This window comes from Fusarium tjaetaba (assembly GCF_013396195.1).
Source record: "Fusarium tjaetaba strain NRRL 66243 chromosome Unknown NRRL66243_c0000041, whole genome shotgun sequence".
Classification (NCBI taxonomy): domain Eukaryota; kingdom Fungi; phylum Ascomycota; class Sordariomycetes; order Hypocreales; family Nectriaceae; genus Fusarium; species Fusarium tjaetaba.
In genome coordinates this window covers 288,689-303,588 of record NW_023501237.1, presented here as the reverse complement: position 1 = coordinate 303,588, position 14,900 = coordinate 288,689, and the positions used below count along the sequence as shown (strand labels likewise).

Below are 14,900 nucleotides of genomic sequence, written 5' to 3'. Positions count from 1 at the left end.
CCAAATACGAAAAGGATCGGCATCCTTGCAAGGATGGAACATTGTTTTTATTGGTACATAAACGAAGAAATATGGCATCTTACCTCGGTATAAAATGTATCGAGGGAAATCTTTAATGATATAATAAATAACATAAATAATTAACTCACCTGCTTCATTAGTGATAGAGACCTGTAACTCAAATGTGATTACAAATCCTGTACTCGGTAGGGAGTACACAAAGGGCGTACTAATGAGTCACTAGAGCGCCCAGTGGGGCATTTTCTCAACACCATAAAACCATCTCCAACCTCACGATACTCTCGTCAAATCATCCACAAATTAGATTAAAATGACTTACTCACTGTTCATCGGCAACAAGCGCTATTCCTCTTGGTCAATGCGACCCTGGGTTATCCTCAAAGCCCTCGACATCCCCTTCGACGAGAAACTGAACCTCTTCAAACCTGGTCGTCGTCAACCCGACTTTCTCACTTTTTCACCAACTGGAAAAGTCCCCTGTCTTCATGATGGAGAAACATCAATTGTTATTTGGGACTCGCTAGCTATCTGCGAGTACATCGCAGAGAAATACCCCGCTGCTTGGCCGACCGACGCAGCAGCACGTGCTTTTGCTCGTAGCGCCGCTGCGGAAATGCACTCTAGCTTTGACGCCATTCGCGATGAGTGCTCTATGAACGTTGGCTTGAGGATTGAGCTTGGAACACCGAGTGAAGCGCTGCAGAAGGACATCAACCGCTTCAACGAGCTTTTCAAAGAGGGGTTGGACAAGTTTGGTGGACCGTGGTTGGCGGGTGATAAGTTTACGATTGTGGATGCTATGTATGCTCCTATTGCTTCGAGGGTCAAGACTTTTGGTATTGAGCTGGATGGCGCGGCGAAGGAGTATGCGGATCGGTTATTTGAGCATGAGGCTGTGCAGGCGTGGATTCAGGGTGGTATTGAGGAGACGAGCAGGGAGCCTGGTCACGAGGATGATTGTGTGAGAGGCCGAAAGATTCTGAAGGACTTGACCAAGGAGTAACGTATTGATTAAGCATTGAAAAAGGGCCTTGGGTAGAATAAAAAACTAAGTAATGAAGAAACCCAAGCCCTTTTGTGAATAAGTTTCCCGATGTTTAGTTTTCCCCAGAGGAAGTTCCAGAGAAGCTTAGATATGCCATCTTGGTGAGAAGACGAAACCTTTTCCCCCAGATGATAAACTCACCCGCAAATACAGTGATAATGAAAGACAGAAAACAGACCAGAATAAAAGTATCCTGCACACCCATGCTGTCAATCCAAGGCTGAATGCCAAATGTTATTGCACAGCCAATGATGTTTCTGATCAAGACAACAGTCGTGATAGCTTCACCATCGACCTCCCTATAGCAGTCAACAACATAAGCCATTGTAAGCGCAGCTGCAACAGTCAACCCAAGGCCAGCGAGTCCTATATATTCCGAAATAACCAAACTTAAAAGTCTATACATCCTATCTCTATTGAACTCTGCAACTTGTCTATTTCGACTAACACTGTAGACTGTGTGCCAAGCTTACTCAAGCTTGACCATGGTGCTCTTGATCTGTCCAAGGGCTTTATACTGAGCATACGCCTCTGCGGCCTTAGGATCCCCATAAGCGGCCTTGGCTTCCTGCACTTTAATTAGCATCATGGCTGTGTCTGGGTATTGACCGAACTTACCTCGAGACTATCCCAACCGATCATACCCAAGCCAACAGAAGGCCCATCTCCAATACTGATGCCGCCCCAAGTCTCCAACCCAAGTGCGGATGCAAGATCGGTCCAGGCCTTGCGTAGCTCCACTCGTTTCTCCCGATCGTCAAGAAGAACCGTCGTAAACTGGGTGAAGGCTTTGGCCGACGCGTTGGCTGGAAAGTCAGGGACCTCAAACTTGCCAGCCACAGGCTCGCCGCCCACACGCTCGTTGTACCTAGCCTTGTGCTCCTGAGCCCAAGCAGAAGATTGGAAGTTTTCGAAATCTTGTGCCGTCTTGAAAGCTGCCCATGTTCAGCATCAACACAACTTGTAGGTCTTTCTTCTGCACCTACCCATGGTCTGGACAAACTTGAAGCCGGTGAAGGCAGCACCGTTCTCCGCCACGACAGGTCCGGCTGATACTCCAGCGACGGCAGGCTGAGACTTGAGGTCCTCTTTCAGAGTAGGCCAGGCTTCGAGGAAGCGATCCTGGCTCTCGGAAGGAATCTCGGGGACGGTGATAACGAAGATAGGCATTATTGCTGAGGTTTGGAGAAGAGATGTGTGTTGGATGTATGTGGTTGTTTTCACTGTCCCATATTACTTGGGAATACATGGATTTTATAGCTTCCTCAGCGGTGAGCTTCACATGTGTCGGACTCGGGAGCACTGTCAAGTACCGCTTCGGGATCGGGATATGCCTAGGCCCTAACTGATTTAAGCTTGTCTCATACGAGCCAGAGTTTAGTGTTGCTGTTCTTGCATTGACTATCCCTTGCCCCGGTGGTAGTTATTGGCGTTAGATACATACTGAGCTGGTTTCGCCAAGCCGTGGCTTACAAGGAAAACAGTTCGCTTTCGCTTTCGGTGTCAGAAAGGACCCGACAATGGTTGATTCCGAAGATACGCGCGTATAAAGCGAGAAATAATACATTTTATACTTTCGCCATCGGATAAGCTAGTTCCGTATTACCGCCTTTTCATAATTACAAGCATGCAAGAAGGCTACCAAAGCTTCGCCGTAGATACAGTCGAAAGGCTGAGACCAAAGGAGGCCCGAAAGCGGACCCAAAAGTGCAACTGCCAAACTATTGAGACATTTTGAGCGTGAGATGCTTCAGCCTTTTGTCTAACCGAGGCCACCAGACTACAGCCTTCCGTTCAGGTGCTGCACTGAGGGTTGAAAATACAACATTGAAAAGCAGGCTGTGATTACGCGACCCGAACGTGGCGAATCAGAACATCCCACTGCCACCACACAGCTGCGATCAAGCTGACACACCATTAGATCCCGTACTGAGGGATGGGGTGCTGGAAGCACTGCAAGCTTCAGGCTTCGACAGAGATCATAATTATACGTATTCGAGTTGAGGTTCTGCGTTGTGAATTTGGGATTTCCCTGAATGGCTTGACTGTGGAATCATCAGTGCCACCAAGAGGTAGAATCTATCATGTAGAGGGTGGTCCACAAGGCACAGCTTTCAGCCCTTCAGCATATGGTTGTAGCTAGACGTCGTCAACGAGGAGTCTCAAGTCGAGAAAATGGCGGGAAACCCCCAAAAAGAGAAATACCATAGTCACTTCTTTCCCTTCCCAGCCCAGACACCGACAATTATTGTGCGCATTCACCAATTACCTCCCTCATCAGAATGTCGCAATCAAACAGTAACCTCGAACCTACTCTAACTATCCTCCAAAGCAGATAGATCTGTCTGTGGCATACTGCCACAAACCTTGTGGTTACCGTATCTTAGTTGCCCTTTCTGACCGCTGCGGGCTGTAGTTTGTATAGCTTAGGTAGTGTGCTTACTGAAGTATATATTAAACTTATCTTTCCCGCACTTAGCATCTATGAAATCATGGAATCTTTGTAAATGGAGACTCTGGAGTGGCGACCTTGGAGCCTCCGGAAAAGCGGAAAAGTATTTACAAGGTAGCATTAGATAAGGGATTTGTTAGTAAATTTAATCCCTCAGTACTAAGCCCCACGTGGGAATAAGTTAGCTTGCGGGGTATTATAAGGATTATCTTCCGTATTATAGAATGCTATAGGCCTTTTTTCTCTCAACCTTCTATCTCTCAACCGGTCCAATTTTCTAATGCATACCTAAGTTCGAATAACTCTTAAAAATCCACTATGGACTGGAAGTCTCTTGCGGCAAAGAAGAAGGGGGAACTTGAGGCTACTATCCCTCAGGAATGGCGCATCAAGAACTTTCCCACCGATAATTCGGTCATGTCATTTCCCAAGGAGAGCGGGATCCTCACTTCAGAAGAGCTTGTCATCACCGAATCACCAGCCACGGAGCTAGTCCAAGATTTAGCTGCCGGCAAGCTGACCTCAGTTGCCGTCACCACCGCGTTCTGTAAGAGAGCTGCGTTGGCTCATCAGCTGGCAAGTCGATTGCTCCCTACCATCCCTCATTAAGATGTCTCTTCTAAGATATTTAGACAAACTGCCTTCATGAGTTCTTCCCAGAGGTAGCACTGGCCCGAGCTCAGTATCTAGATGAGTACCTCGCCGAGCACAAAAAGCCAACAGGTCCCTTGCACGGTTTGCCGATCTCTATCAAGGACCAACTCCGCGTTAAGGCAAGCCCGTAAAAGATATTTACACAATCCCTCCAAGGCCACTGCTGACGATTACAGGGGCTGGAAACTACCATGGGCTATGTATCGTGGATCGGCAAGAAAGAGACAGAAGACTCCGTCCTAACAACCATGCTTCTTAACGCTGGCGCAGTTCTCTATGTCAAAACCTCAGTGCCTCAGAGTTTGATGGTGTGCGAGACCGTCAATAATATCATCGGCCGCACCGTGAACCCGCGAAATAAGAACTGGTCTTGTGGAGGCAGCTCTGGTGGTGAAGGCGCCATCGTCGGGTTTCGCGGCGGTGTGATTGGTGTAGGCACCGATATTGGTAGGCCGATGTCTCGCTTATTCTGGAAGAGAGTCGGTTGCTAATTGAACCTCAGGTGGCTCTATCCGAGTTCCTGCTGCCTTCAATTTCCTTTACGGCTTGAAACCTAGCCATGGAAGACTTCCGTACGGCAAGATGGCAAACAGCATGGAAGGCCAGGAAACAATCCACAGCGTTTGCGGACCAATCTGCCATTCCGTTGCTGACATGCGGCTTTTTGTTACCTCTGTTCTTAGCCAAGAGCCATGGTCTTTCGATTCTAAAGTCATTCCGATGCCTTGGCGACAGGACGAGGAAGATGCCATTAAGACTAAGATCTCATCTTGCGGATTAACTCTGGGTTACTATTCGTGTGACGGGAATGCAAGTCTATACCCCCTCTGTTCTCTGTCTTTCTTTGACCGTAACGTGGTTTGCTTACGTCAATAGGTTCTCCCCCACCCTCCCATCTTGCGAGCTATCCAAACGGTTGTCGATAAACTTAGCGAAGCTGGCCATACAGTTCTTCCGTGGGAACCTTACAGGCACTCGCATGCCCATGACTTGGCCAACACTATTTACGCTTCCGACGGAGGAGTTGTGAGTCTGCTTCTCAGGCGTCTAGCCGTAACAGCCGCTCATTGCCTCTGCCTTTAGGATATCTTTTCAACTCTCAATGCTTCGGGAGAGCCGGCGATCCCGAATATATCCGATCTTGTCAAGCCAGATCTGCCCAAGATGAACCTCAACGAGCTTTGGGACGCCCAGCTCCAGAAATGGAACTACCAATCAGAATATCTGACTAAGATTCGAGAGTTTGAAGAGAAGAATGGCAGACAGCTAGATGCTATTATTGCCCCTATTACTCCTACCGCTGCTATCCGGCACAACCAGTTCAAATACTATGGTTATGCGACAGCTATCAACGTCCTCGATTTCACCAGCGTCGTTGTTCCCGTTACGTTTGCTGACAAGGCTATTGACCATCAGAACAAGCAGTTTAAGCCACTCACTGAGCTAGACCAGATAGTTCAGGCCGAATGTGAGATCACAGGCACATTCGTAGTTTCAAAGCTTACACCTCCCAGATGATCCGGATGCATACCATGGCGCGCCAGTGGCCGTTCAGATTATTGGGAGACGACTTACCGAGGAGAGAGTTATGAGTATCGCCGAGGAAGTAGGCCGTGTGATTAGAAATGGGGCGATATCCTAAAAGGAATATTTATACCAGACTTTTTATAGCATAGTGTATATTCTCACTATAAGTATGTAAGACCTGCTCTACAACCTCTTTTCAAATGGAAACCGACTTCAACAATAGTGAAGAACAAGTTTTCAATTGTTATTATTTTTATCTCGACGCCATTATAACCCAATACTCACACAAGTTGAGTTTTCGAATCTCTATACATTGTTCAGTCAGAAGGACCCTGTTTTATGGAAGCCGTGTGCCTACCTCAAATACATGCAGTAAAAGAACAGTCGCGATACTAGAATCCTACGTAAGACTTTCCATACTCCACGTACTTAACCGAAGCTGCTCCAATGCATCACTATGTTGCTGCAGGGCGTGAATACGCCAGCTTGGTTGAAGCTGCGAAATAATGATAGCCGAACACGCGAGCCAGGCATGAAGCATGCTGCGGGAATTAACCAAGGATTCAAAACCTTGAACTAGCATTGAGAAGTCTCGGCCTTGGTCTAGCCTCGATGTTGCTTGGTCGAGGACCTCGAGGAGTCCTGTCATTGAGCATGAGGGTAGGCCTTGGAAGCATTCGTTGAAGGCCCCTGTGTTGCCGATGTGTATCGGGGAAGAAAGGCGGTTCCCGTTTCGTAAGACCAACTCCTCACCGAGGGTACTCGGCGTGCCAGGTTCGCTGGTATTGCCATGACAGCCTTTATCTAGCTGAGGACTCAAACTCCTCCCTCCGGCTCGGGCAAAGAGCTTCTGGCTGCGTCGCTCATCATTTCTGCGCCAACTACAAGCCACTCTACGGCTCGAACAGCTACCGCACGTTGGACGGCATTCATTGCATTTCTTGCGTTGACTTCGGCCAAGAGCAGAGTCAGTGATTTCGCCACGGTGATGAGACTGTGGTCTTACATGGGATGCAACCGCCTGGGGACCGGCGATGCGTCACACGCTTTTCTGCATGAACCCAGCCTCCTGAGTAGAGTTCAAATTGCGCAAACATTGATCAGTTGTCGTCGGATCTTGACGATGTGAAAGGGGAATGGTTGATAACGTTACTAATCCGGTATTGCGGGGTTAAGGTGATGGTTTAGCCTATGCTATCTCGGGATAGATCCAACGTCTGGAGTACAGGTAGAAGAGATCAGCCTTGACTAAGGCATATTAGGAAATCCTATACATCAGATTAAGGGCCTGAAATCGAGAGGCCTAAAAGTAATGCAAAAAAGTAAGGCATAGAAGTAAGACTATGTATAGACTTCAAGTCTTCAACGGTCTCTGCTAGTTCGGGCATATTGATAAAATGACAGTTGCAGCGGCTGGGGGAAGTGTCTTGTTGAAGATATTGCAAACAGAAACAGTTATAGCTCTAACAAGTATACTTAAATTAAAGCGAGAGACCATTCATTGGGTGGTCGATAAGTATGAGTGAAGATAACACCGGTTCGGTTCGGGTCATGTTGGTGATATACCATGGTACTAGTCAAGATCAGGTTAACAATTAAGGAACCTCGGTAACCTTTCTAAACTATTTAATCCCCTCTGAGCCCCAAAAGGTCGAAAATTATCGCACTTGAAAGTCACTGGCTAAGAAAAACCTGCCTTATCTAATAACCACACCGCTCGGAATCTGAAAATGACTCTTAAATACGACCCTGAGTTTCAGGCCGTCCACGATGCATTTGCGAAAATGTTCAAGCTTGAGCCTCTATCTTTAGATGATATCGAGGGCTCTACCAGAAGACGCGAAGCGTCCATGGAAGCCTTTATTCCGAAACCGGTAGCTCATCCCGGTGTGGAGCAGATCACCCACCCAATCGATACTTCCGATGGCCATACTATTACAGTCGTCAGCTTTAGAAAAAGAGACTCCCGATCGAGCCCTGGACCAGCTCTTCTTCACTTTCACGGAGGAGGCATGATAATGGGCTCAGCCGAATCGGGAGCAAAGATATTATCAGAACTAGTTGTGGAAACTTCTATCCCTGTCTTCAGTGTCAATTATCGGCTTGCTCCTAAAGTCAAGGGCCCCATCCCTGCTCAACATGGCTATGCTGCTTTGCTCTGGCTACAGAATAGAGCAGGTGATTTCAACGTGGACCCGGCAAGAATCGCTCTACTTGGCTATAGTGGAGGTGGAGGTGTTGCTGCAGGCGTGGGTTTAATCGCCCGTGACCAAGATCTACAGCCTCCTCTAGCCAAGCAGATTCTAATCTACCCCATGCTCGACGACCGCAATCTGGTAGAGAATGAGGGCTTGAAGCCCTTCGCTACTTGGTCGGCAGCAGAGAATCGGGTAGGGTGGACAGGACTTCTTGGAGACCACGCAGGGAAACCAGATGCCGCTGTTTCGCAATACGCGGCCCCTGCTCGTGCAACAAATACAGCCAATTTACCACCGACTTATCTTGATACCGGGGATCTTGACATATTCCGCGATGAGGTCGTCACATATGCTGCGAGACTGCTCGCGCAGAACGTTCCTGTTGAGCTACATGTTTATCCTGGCGTGCCTCATGCGTTTGAGTTGATCGCGCCTAATATCGAAGTCTCGAAAAGGGCTTTGGAGAACAGGCGGAGAGCCATGACAGACTTTTAAGTCTGTCCCTAATACGGCATCCTTGAAGCACGCGGATGGGAAAGGGAGAGGTCGCACAAGCGGCCCCGTCTCAGACTTTGAGTCCCCGAGCCACAGTAGCTGAAGGCGGGTGAAGATTGTTGGTTTTGTATCTCGGGTGCTTCAGTGTTGTGATGGTCCCATGGATTCCCAATCAGTGGGGTTTATCTAAGATTAATACAATAAGCGCCTACTCGGCATTGCGAATTATATGTTTTTGGAATTTTCCTTTGTTCCCACTAGTGTCGACTTCTCTACCTGTATTTCCCCACTCCACTATTTTTATCTCATTATTGAGACAGAGTGATTTGAACCCTTAAATCCTTGGATTCGAGGAGAAATAGTATCGAGAAACAACGACCGAGTGGTGTCTGTACATCGTTCTTCAGAGTACTCACCTTCGCAGTTTCATCTTGGGCCCCGCCGAGATATCAGTCGAAAATGAATGAGGTCCGGCCCGTGGGCATAGTCTGGGGAACGCCAAGTTCCTTCAGCAAAGTCGCCGTGATGCCAATAATGCGCACGTCCATTCCTAGCAAAGTTAGCTTCTGCTAATAATAGCTATCGGCAGATAATTACAGGCTCACGAGTGAAGCAATAACTCCATAGCTATCTTCCCGCTGCCTCAAGGATGAGAGGATTGGCAGTTGACTCACGGGGGAAATAATGTCAGGCTGACCAGCCAGGGGTGTCTGATAGACCAGCCTTAATCACCAGCCAAATTCGTCCTCATTTGTCCACCTTGACCTTAAGGAGGAGCGTGGAATGATAGTAGAATGCGTCGAAGCATCAGTGTGATCTGGTAGCTGAGTAGAACTCACTCTGCTCTGTATTCGTCTCGACGATCGGGCTCCCCAAGCTTGAACGACGTAGCCAAGATGGTACTTTCGTCAAATATACCCTCGATAAAGGCTGGAGCTCTTGGCGCTTGGACTGTAGTCTTTAGAAGTTTATTCAGTCGTGTTGCTGCCAAGTTTCCAGTGAAATCTGGGCAGTGGGTTGACATAGAGTGGACACCTAAACTTGGCTTGGTACTTATTTTTGAAAATAGATTGCCCTATCTATTGGCCTGGTACGGCACTATCTTAGAATGCTTCCTTGAAGTATACTATAATGGTTTCGGAGTTAGGGTGGGACATCTTCTACGGTTGATAGAAATCCACATTACATCTCGTCACACCCGGGACTTCCTGAGTGCGTCAAGTGCTTTGTCCTAAATCTTTTGAACTCTACCTTCCCTGAAGGGTAATAGGTGGCTAGGGTAATTGAGGTCAGGGGTTTATCTAAGGTTGTTTTTGTCTTGTCGGGGTAAAGGTGGTAGGAGATAATATGAAGGACGCCGAGGTTCCTTAAGGGGACAATAATAGCATCGATATCACTAATGCCGAAGCAGGCATGGTACACCAGTCTCCTCAGGCTCAATATCTTTCCGCCGAGGCTTACCTATGGATAACAAGAGTTCCCCCGACACTCAAAGCTTCCTTTGAGGGCCTGAGGCTTAGACCAGCTGGCTAGCAGCCGGCCGTCTTACACTTCCACCAGCTGCTTCATTTCAGCAAAATCAATCGAGTGAGAATTTCTGCCGAGGCCTACTGTGGGTGTGAATTGTAAAGTCGATCCAATCGTGGGCACCGACTGTAGCATGGGCCATGGCTGCTCCCACCTGGGGACCTGATAGCGTCACCGCGAGGGTTTCGGGGAGCAACAACGTCAACAAAGTCAACGGTGGGATCCTCAGCGTCAGCGAACTGGCCCGTGCCCATCTCGCTTTCAATGACAGCGCTTGGATCTAGCAATTGCTGAATGGCGTGGGCATTCTGGGACTTGATGCCATGGAAATCACCATAAACTAGAGAGGAGGCAAACGTTATGGCCCCAGTGGTATAGATGTTGTCCTTGGATCCGACTCTGAGACCATGCCACGGCTTTTCGGAGTCTAGCGCGAAGTCAAGTCGGGAGGAACAGCGAAGGCTTAATCAGGGTATGCATCGGCTGTTGTTGCGTTTAAGAATTCGATACTTTTATGTATTGTTAGCCAAGAGGGGAGGACAGGGCCGGGCAGGGCATGAACTCAGATCGAGGACTCAGGTTTTGGGGCGGTGACTGAATGAGCGAGACAGCAAATGTGAGTGAGTATCTGGAAAAATCTTCCTCACTGGCAAAAGTCCCGTGGCAGTGGCAAAGTAGGAACCCTTCATCAGAGAATCGAGTTCCAGATTTGATTGACTAATCAGGGCAACTCACTTTGTACCAAGAGATGGCAATCGATCCGCGAGTGCCTGCGGCAGCCGGGATTTAATGGGGTTCACTGCATCATGATGGGTAAAGACAGCAAAGGAGAGAACATGGCTATACTAGATGTGGTCTGTTTGATGGAAGTGGTGGAGGAGGTCGTCCAAGTCTTGCGCTAAAAGTTCAGTAATGCTTTGGGCCAACAGGATAAATGTAGCTGGAACAAGTACAATTGAGAGGTCAATATAAGGTAAACCTATCAACAGAAGTTGGGGAGAGGAACAGCCCAGGTATGGATGGGTACGTAAATGTGGATGGGTTCCATCAAACGCACAAAACTAACAAGAAAGGTGCCTCCCTGTTAGCTATAGTCAGATTAAGAAAAATTCATGAGGGCAAAAACGCTGTCATTGCTAGTGCTGTGAGAACATCGTGAGCGGAGAGCGTCGGTCAAAAAAAGGCCGTTCCCGCTGCGAGGTTCAATGGGCTCCCTCAATATTTAGACCAGTCTTATAAGGATGGCAAGCGGGAGCCATAGCTGCGATGGACATATTCAAAGGGTCTTTAATGATGTTGACCGTTGCCAAGTATTAAATAGGGGCGGCAGCGGCTCCATCTTGCTCATGATAGGGATGGTTTTTTTTTTTGGTGAAAGCAAAACAAGTTCTGCGACGGCCGTGGCAGCGGTAGCGGTAGCGGCAACGACAGCAATAATATGATATGTAAGGTATGTATGTTCTTGCTTACAAGCCTTGGCCGGGCGAGGGCTTGTTTGGGCTTTCACGACCTTGATCATGCGACGACAAACAATTTTACGTGGTACAATCAAGCAAAAACAAGAATGAGCGAGCGATCAAGTGGCACTGTCTTTAGGTACTGTACCTACTTGATAACAGAGACTGACAGCCAGGGCTAGCCAGGTCACCTCACACTAATCACAATTTCTATCAAGTACTTATTATAGAAGTCACTTTGACATGGACAGCAAAAGAAGGCCGAGATTCAGCAAGAACTTGGATGTCCACTGTCAACTCAAACGGCCGGAGTCTCAAGTTGTTGTACTATCTATTATATCTACAGCGTCAACCTTTGTACTACACGCAAAAGCCTTGCTGTATCAACTTCCCGGTCTCGGAATCCAACATAGAAGGCTTCCCTCCACAACATAATGTTCTTCGCGGACAAGTCCACCACATTAACACTACTGTTATACGGAGCCACGAGTCTGAAACTTTGTCCTTGATCACACCGCTTTGAATTTGATCACCACTAGACGAGTTTGAAAAGTCCCAACCGGCACTTCTATACTGACAACAACATGCAGACCTGGCTAACATTCCTTACATCTGTCGAATAGCTGATGCTTTTGCTTTTAAGGCTTTAAGAAACCGGAATCGTGGCTCTTAGGTCTGGTACAGAGAGGGACCCTCGCCCCATACACCAAGTATTCATTCCAAACACAATGCCGCACCCGTTTTCTCAACTTCTACTTCACGTTCACGTTCCTTCGAATCGTTTCCCGCTTGTTTCATGTAGTCTTGGCTTGAAACCGAGCATTTTTAACAGTGAATCAATGGATTTTCGTCACGACTGGCTGGATCTGGAGCCCAGCCTTGCCAGGGAGTGGCTTTAGCTATACCATTCTCCATGACTGTCGTTGCCAACCACAGGTGATTAGGGTTTTGAGCTTGGAATAATCTTTTCCAGGGCTGTTCTCATCCATCTAAAGTGTATTCTTTATAGTAGTGACCATGTTTAGGAGAAGAAGCTTCGAAATGGTCCAGGACATGTTGAGTCACAGCCGGTTTTTAAAAGGACTCTGTCGGGTCTTTGATCAATAGCTGTTACTGATTGGTGCGCTGCTCAGTATTGCATTCAGATTGGTAGCGGCAGGATGTTGCTGAGGCTGGAGAGGGTCGGTGTTGATTCAAGCGTCACTGGCACAAAGCAAACTCCAGCTTGTGTGCGCGTTTTGCCAGAGTGAAACAGGGCTCGGGAAATTGAGACACCGGGAAACCGAAACATCGGGGACATGATGGCGGATTACAAGCATCCGACTCTCAAAGTCGGCGGGCACGTTGTCCGCCCCAAGCTTGACATCTCGCACGTGATAGGCTGCAGCCTAATTCAATTGCTCAAACAACAACATTGAGCCTTCATCCTCTACCCATTTCATCAACTCATCACCTTATGTAATCCTCTCCAATCTCACAGCTAAGGAAACTTATAAAGGCGCTTAAGTATGCCTCCTTCTGCTAGTAAAAGTACCAGCAATTCATCAATCGCCTCTGACGAGTCCTTTCGTTTTGAAACCATCCAGATTATCAACACAGAGGAGCCCGAGTTTTATCGAGAAGGCGGCTTCCACCCAGTTCATATAGGCGATCACCTTGATGATGGGCGGTACCGGATCGTCCATAAGCTTGGTCATGGTGGTTTTTCCGTCGTATGGCTAGCTTATGACTCCTTGGAGTCCATCTGGGTTGCCCTCAAGATTGTGGCAGCTTCGGACTCCCCTTTGGTGCAAGAGAAAGCAGTCATGTGTCACAGCATCATCTCGAAAATGGATGACGAAAGATTCGTCACTTATAAGCGCTTCTTTCACATCGAAGGACCGAATGGCCGGCATCTATGTCTAGTCCTACCACCTTGTGGTCCATCTTGCAATACCATGTCCCAATACCTTCAGAGTAGGATTCACCCTTGACTAGCGCGTCACGTAGCTTCCCAAGCTACGAAAGCTATCGCAGATCTTCATTCCCGAGGGCTTTGCCATGGAGGTAAGTGGCGTATTTCCCTCCCTACCTTCACTTTACTGACCCTCTATAGACTTTACCCCGAGCAATATGGTGTTTCGCATCCGTAACCTTGATCATCTAGACGATCAAGGTATATACCGTCTTTTTGGTGAACCTCAACGTGATCCCCTGAGAACGATATCGGGTGAGCCTACTGGTGCAGAGGCGCCGAGGTATATCATTGGCAATCTCGACTTCACGTCAGCAGAGGACCTCATACTTGATGACATCTGTTTGATCGATTGTGATCAAGCATTTTTGTCTTCGTCTCCCCCAACGAAAAACACTTGGAATACCTCCAGGCTTTCTGGCGCCTGAGGTAGCCGTTGGAAAACCTGCCAGCCCCGCGAGTGATGTTTGGGCTTTGGGCTGTTCTATCCTACAACTCAGGTCAGGCTCTTCTCCTTTCTCAATTCCCAACGCCGATAGCCCAGCAAACATGCTTGGATGGGTCAGCGAGTACCTTGGCCGTTTGCCGACATCATGGGGAGAGCCACTATTCGACAATGATGGCCTCCCGACAACGGACACGACCAATGGCGAACCGCTGGGTGAAGTGCTGGAAAACACGAGATCTTTGAAGCAGTGGATCAGCGAGATCTGGGATCAACCGGAGAATCTTGAGGAACTTCAATCAGCATCAACTACACCAGAGAAAGTGAGAGATGAGAACAAGCCATATATGAAATGCTACAGCAACAAATTTTGGAAACCCGCCGCGATCAGAATTGATGATGTCTACCTTGGAGCATACTCCGACAAAGTTGACAAGATCATTGAGTCACTGCCGAAAATATCTACGCACGAGGCTGACTTGTTATATGACTTGATATCCAAGATTTTTGTGTACGAGCCTACACAGCGAGTGTCTGCAAGGGATATCTTGGCTCATCCATGGTTTCTCATGGACGATACAACATGAAGATTTGCTTTGACCTACTAGAGAGCGATGAGACAATGATTAGAGGAGTCAATAGACAAAATACAATTACGGATTCGGAGTAACGCGTTGTGTCATACCAGGCCTGTACACCCGGTGGTTATTCCCGAAGTATCGTGGTCTAGAAGCCGGCTCTGAGCCGGCGGGTAAGCTTCCGGCCTCGTCTGGGGTTGCCACGCCGGGATATCCAAGATCTTATTCATGCAATCGTCATCAAAATAAGGTGACTATTGACCGATATACGGATGCTCTCCGTTTTTCGGTGTGGCTCATCAGTAAAAATTCTCGAGATAATCCTCAAGGATGAGAATGTTGTTTTCGCGATGCTCAAAGCTCCTCCGGCTTCGCTATTGGTGGGGTGACAGTAAGATGATGGGAACGGAGTGAGCGAAATGCCGCTGAGGTCGGTGCGATTGGGCGAAATGAAGAAATACTTTACAACATATACAATTAATTTGATGCATAAAGTATTCATCCTTTACAAATATTCGGTCAAGAGTCAATGGTAGCATTCGTGGAA

General features: G+C 47.9%; 5 protein-coding genes across 5 annotated transcripts; 4 read left to right on the top strand and 1 right to left on the bottom strand.

Annotated features, from left to right (window-relative positions):
- Window positions 1–331: 331 nt before the first annotated feature.
- Window positions 332–1,024, top strand: FTJAE_2333 (glutathione S-transferase; the record flags this gene model as incomplete). Its single annotated transcript, XM_037348517.1, has 1 exon — window positions 332–1,024. One exon carries the CDS (start codon window positions 332–334, stop codon window positions 1,022–1,024), a length of 693 nt encoding a protein of 230 aa, XP_037210585.1.
- Window positions 1,025–1,535: 511 nt separating this feature from the next.
- On the bottom strand, window positions 1,536–2,236 carry FTJAE_2332 (uncharacterized protein; the record flags this gene model as incomplete). The annotated part of the gene is made up of 3 exons (XM_037348516.1): window positions 1,536–1,634; window positions 1,685–2,001; window positions 2,053–2,236. The coding sequence occupies 3 exons, from the start codon at window positions 2,234–2,236 to the stop codon at window positions 1,536–1,538; spliced, it is 600 nt and encodes a 199-aa protein (XP_037210584.1).
- A 1,600-nt stretch (window positions 2,237–3,836) lies between these two features.
- FTJAE_2331 (glutamyl-tRNA(gln) amidotransferase subunit A) lies at window positions 3,837–5,814 on the top strand (the record flags this gene model as incomplete). The annotated part of the gene is made up of 6 exons (XM_037348515.1): window positions 3,837–4,065; window positions 4,443–4,619; window positions 4,675–4,793; window positions 5,049–5,198; window positions 5,256–5,640; window positions 5,687–5,814. 6 exons carry the CDS (start codon window positions 3,837–3,839, stop codon window positions 5,812–5,814), a joined length of 1,188 nt encoding a protein of 395 aa, XP_037210583.1.
- Window positions 5,815–7,429: 1,615 nt separating this feature from the next.
- Window positions 7,430–8,392, top strand: FTJAE_2330 (lipase esterase; the record flags this gene model as incomplete). Its single annotated transcript, XM_037348514.1, has 1 exon — window positions 7,430–8,392. The coding sequence occupies one exon, from the start codon at window positions 7,430–7,432 to the stop codon at window positions 8,390–8,392; it is 963 nt and encodes a 320-aa protein (XP_037210582.1).
- Window positions 8,393–12,884: 4,492 nt separating this feature from the next.
- On the top strand, window positions 12,885–14,362 carry FTJAE_2329 (CMGC SRPK kinase; the record flags this gene model as incomplete). Its single annotated transcript, XM_037348512.1, has 4 exons — window positions 12,885–13,332; window positions 13,393–13,422; window positions 13,472–13,672; window positions 13,743–14,362. The coding sequence occupies 4 exons, from the start codon at window positions 12,885–12,887 to the stop codon at window positions 14,360–14,362; spliced, it is 1,299 nt and encodes a 432-aa protein (XP_037210581.1).
- Between the last annotated feature and the right edge of the window lie 538 nt (window positions 14,363–14,900).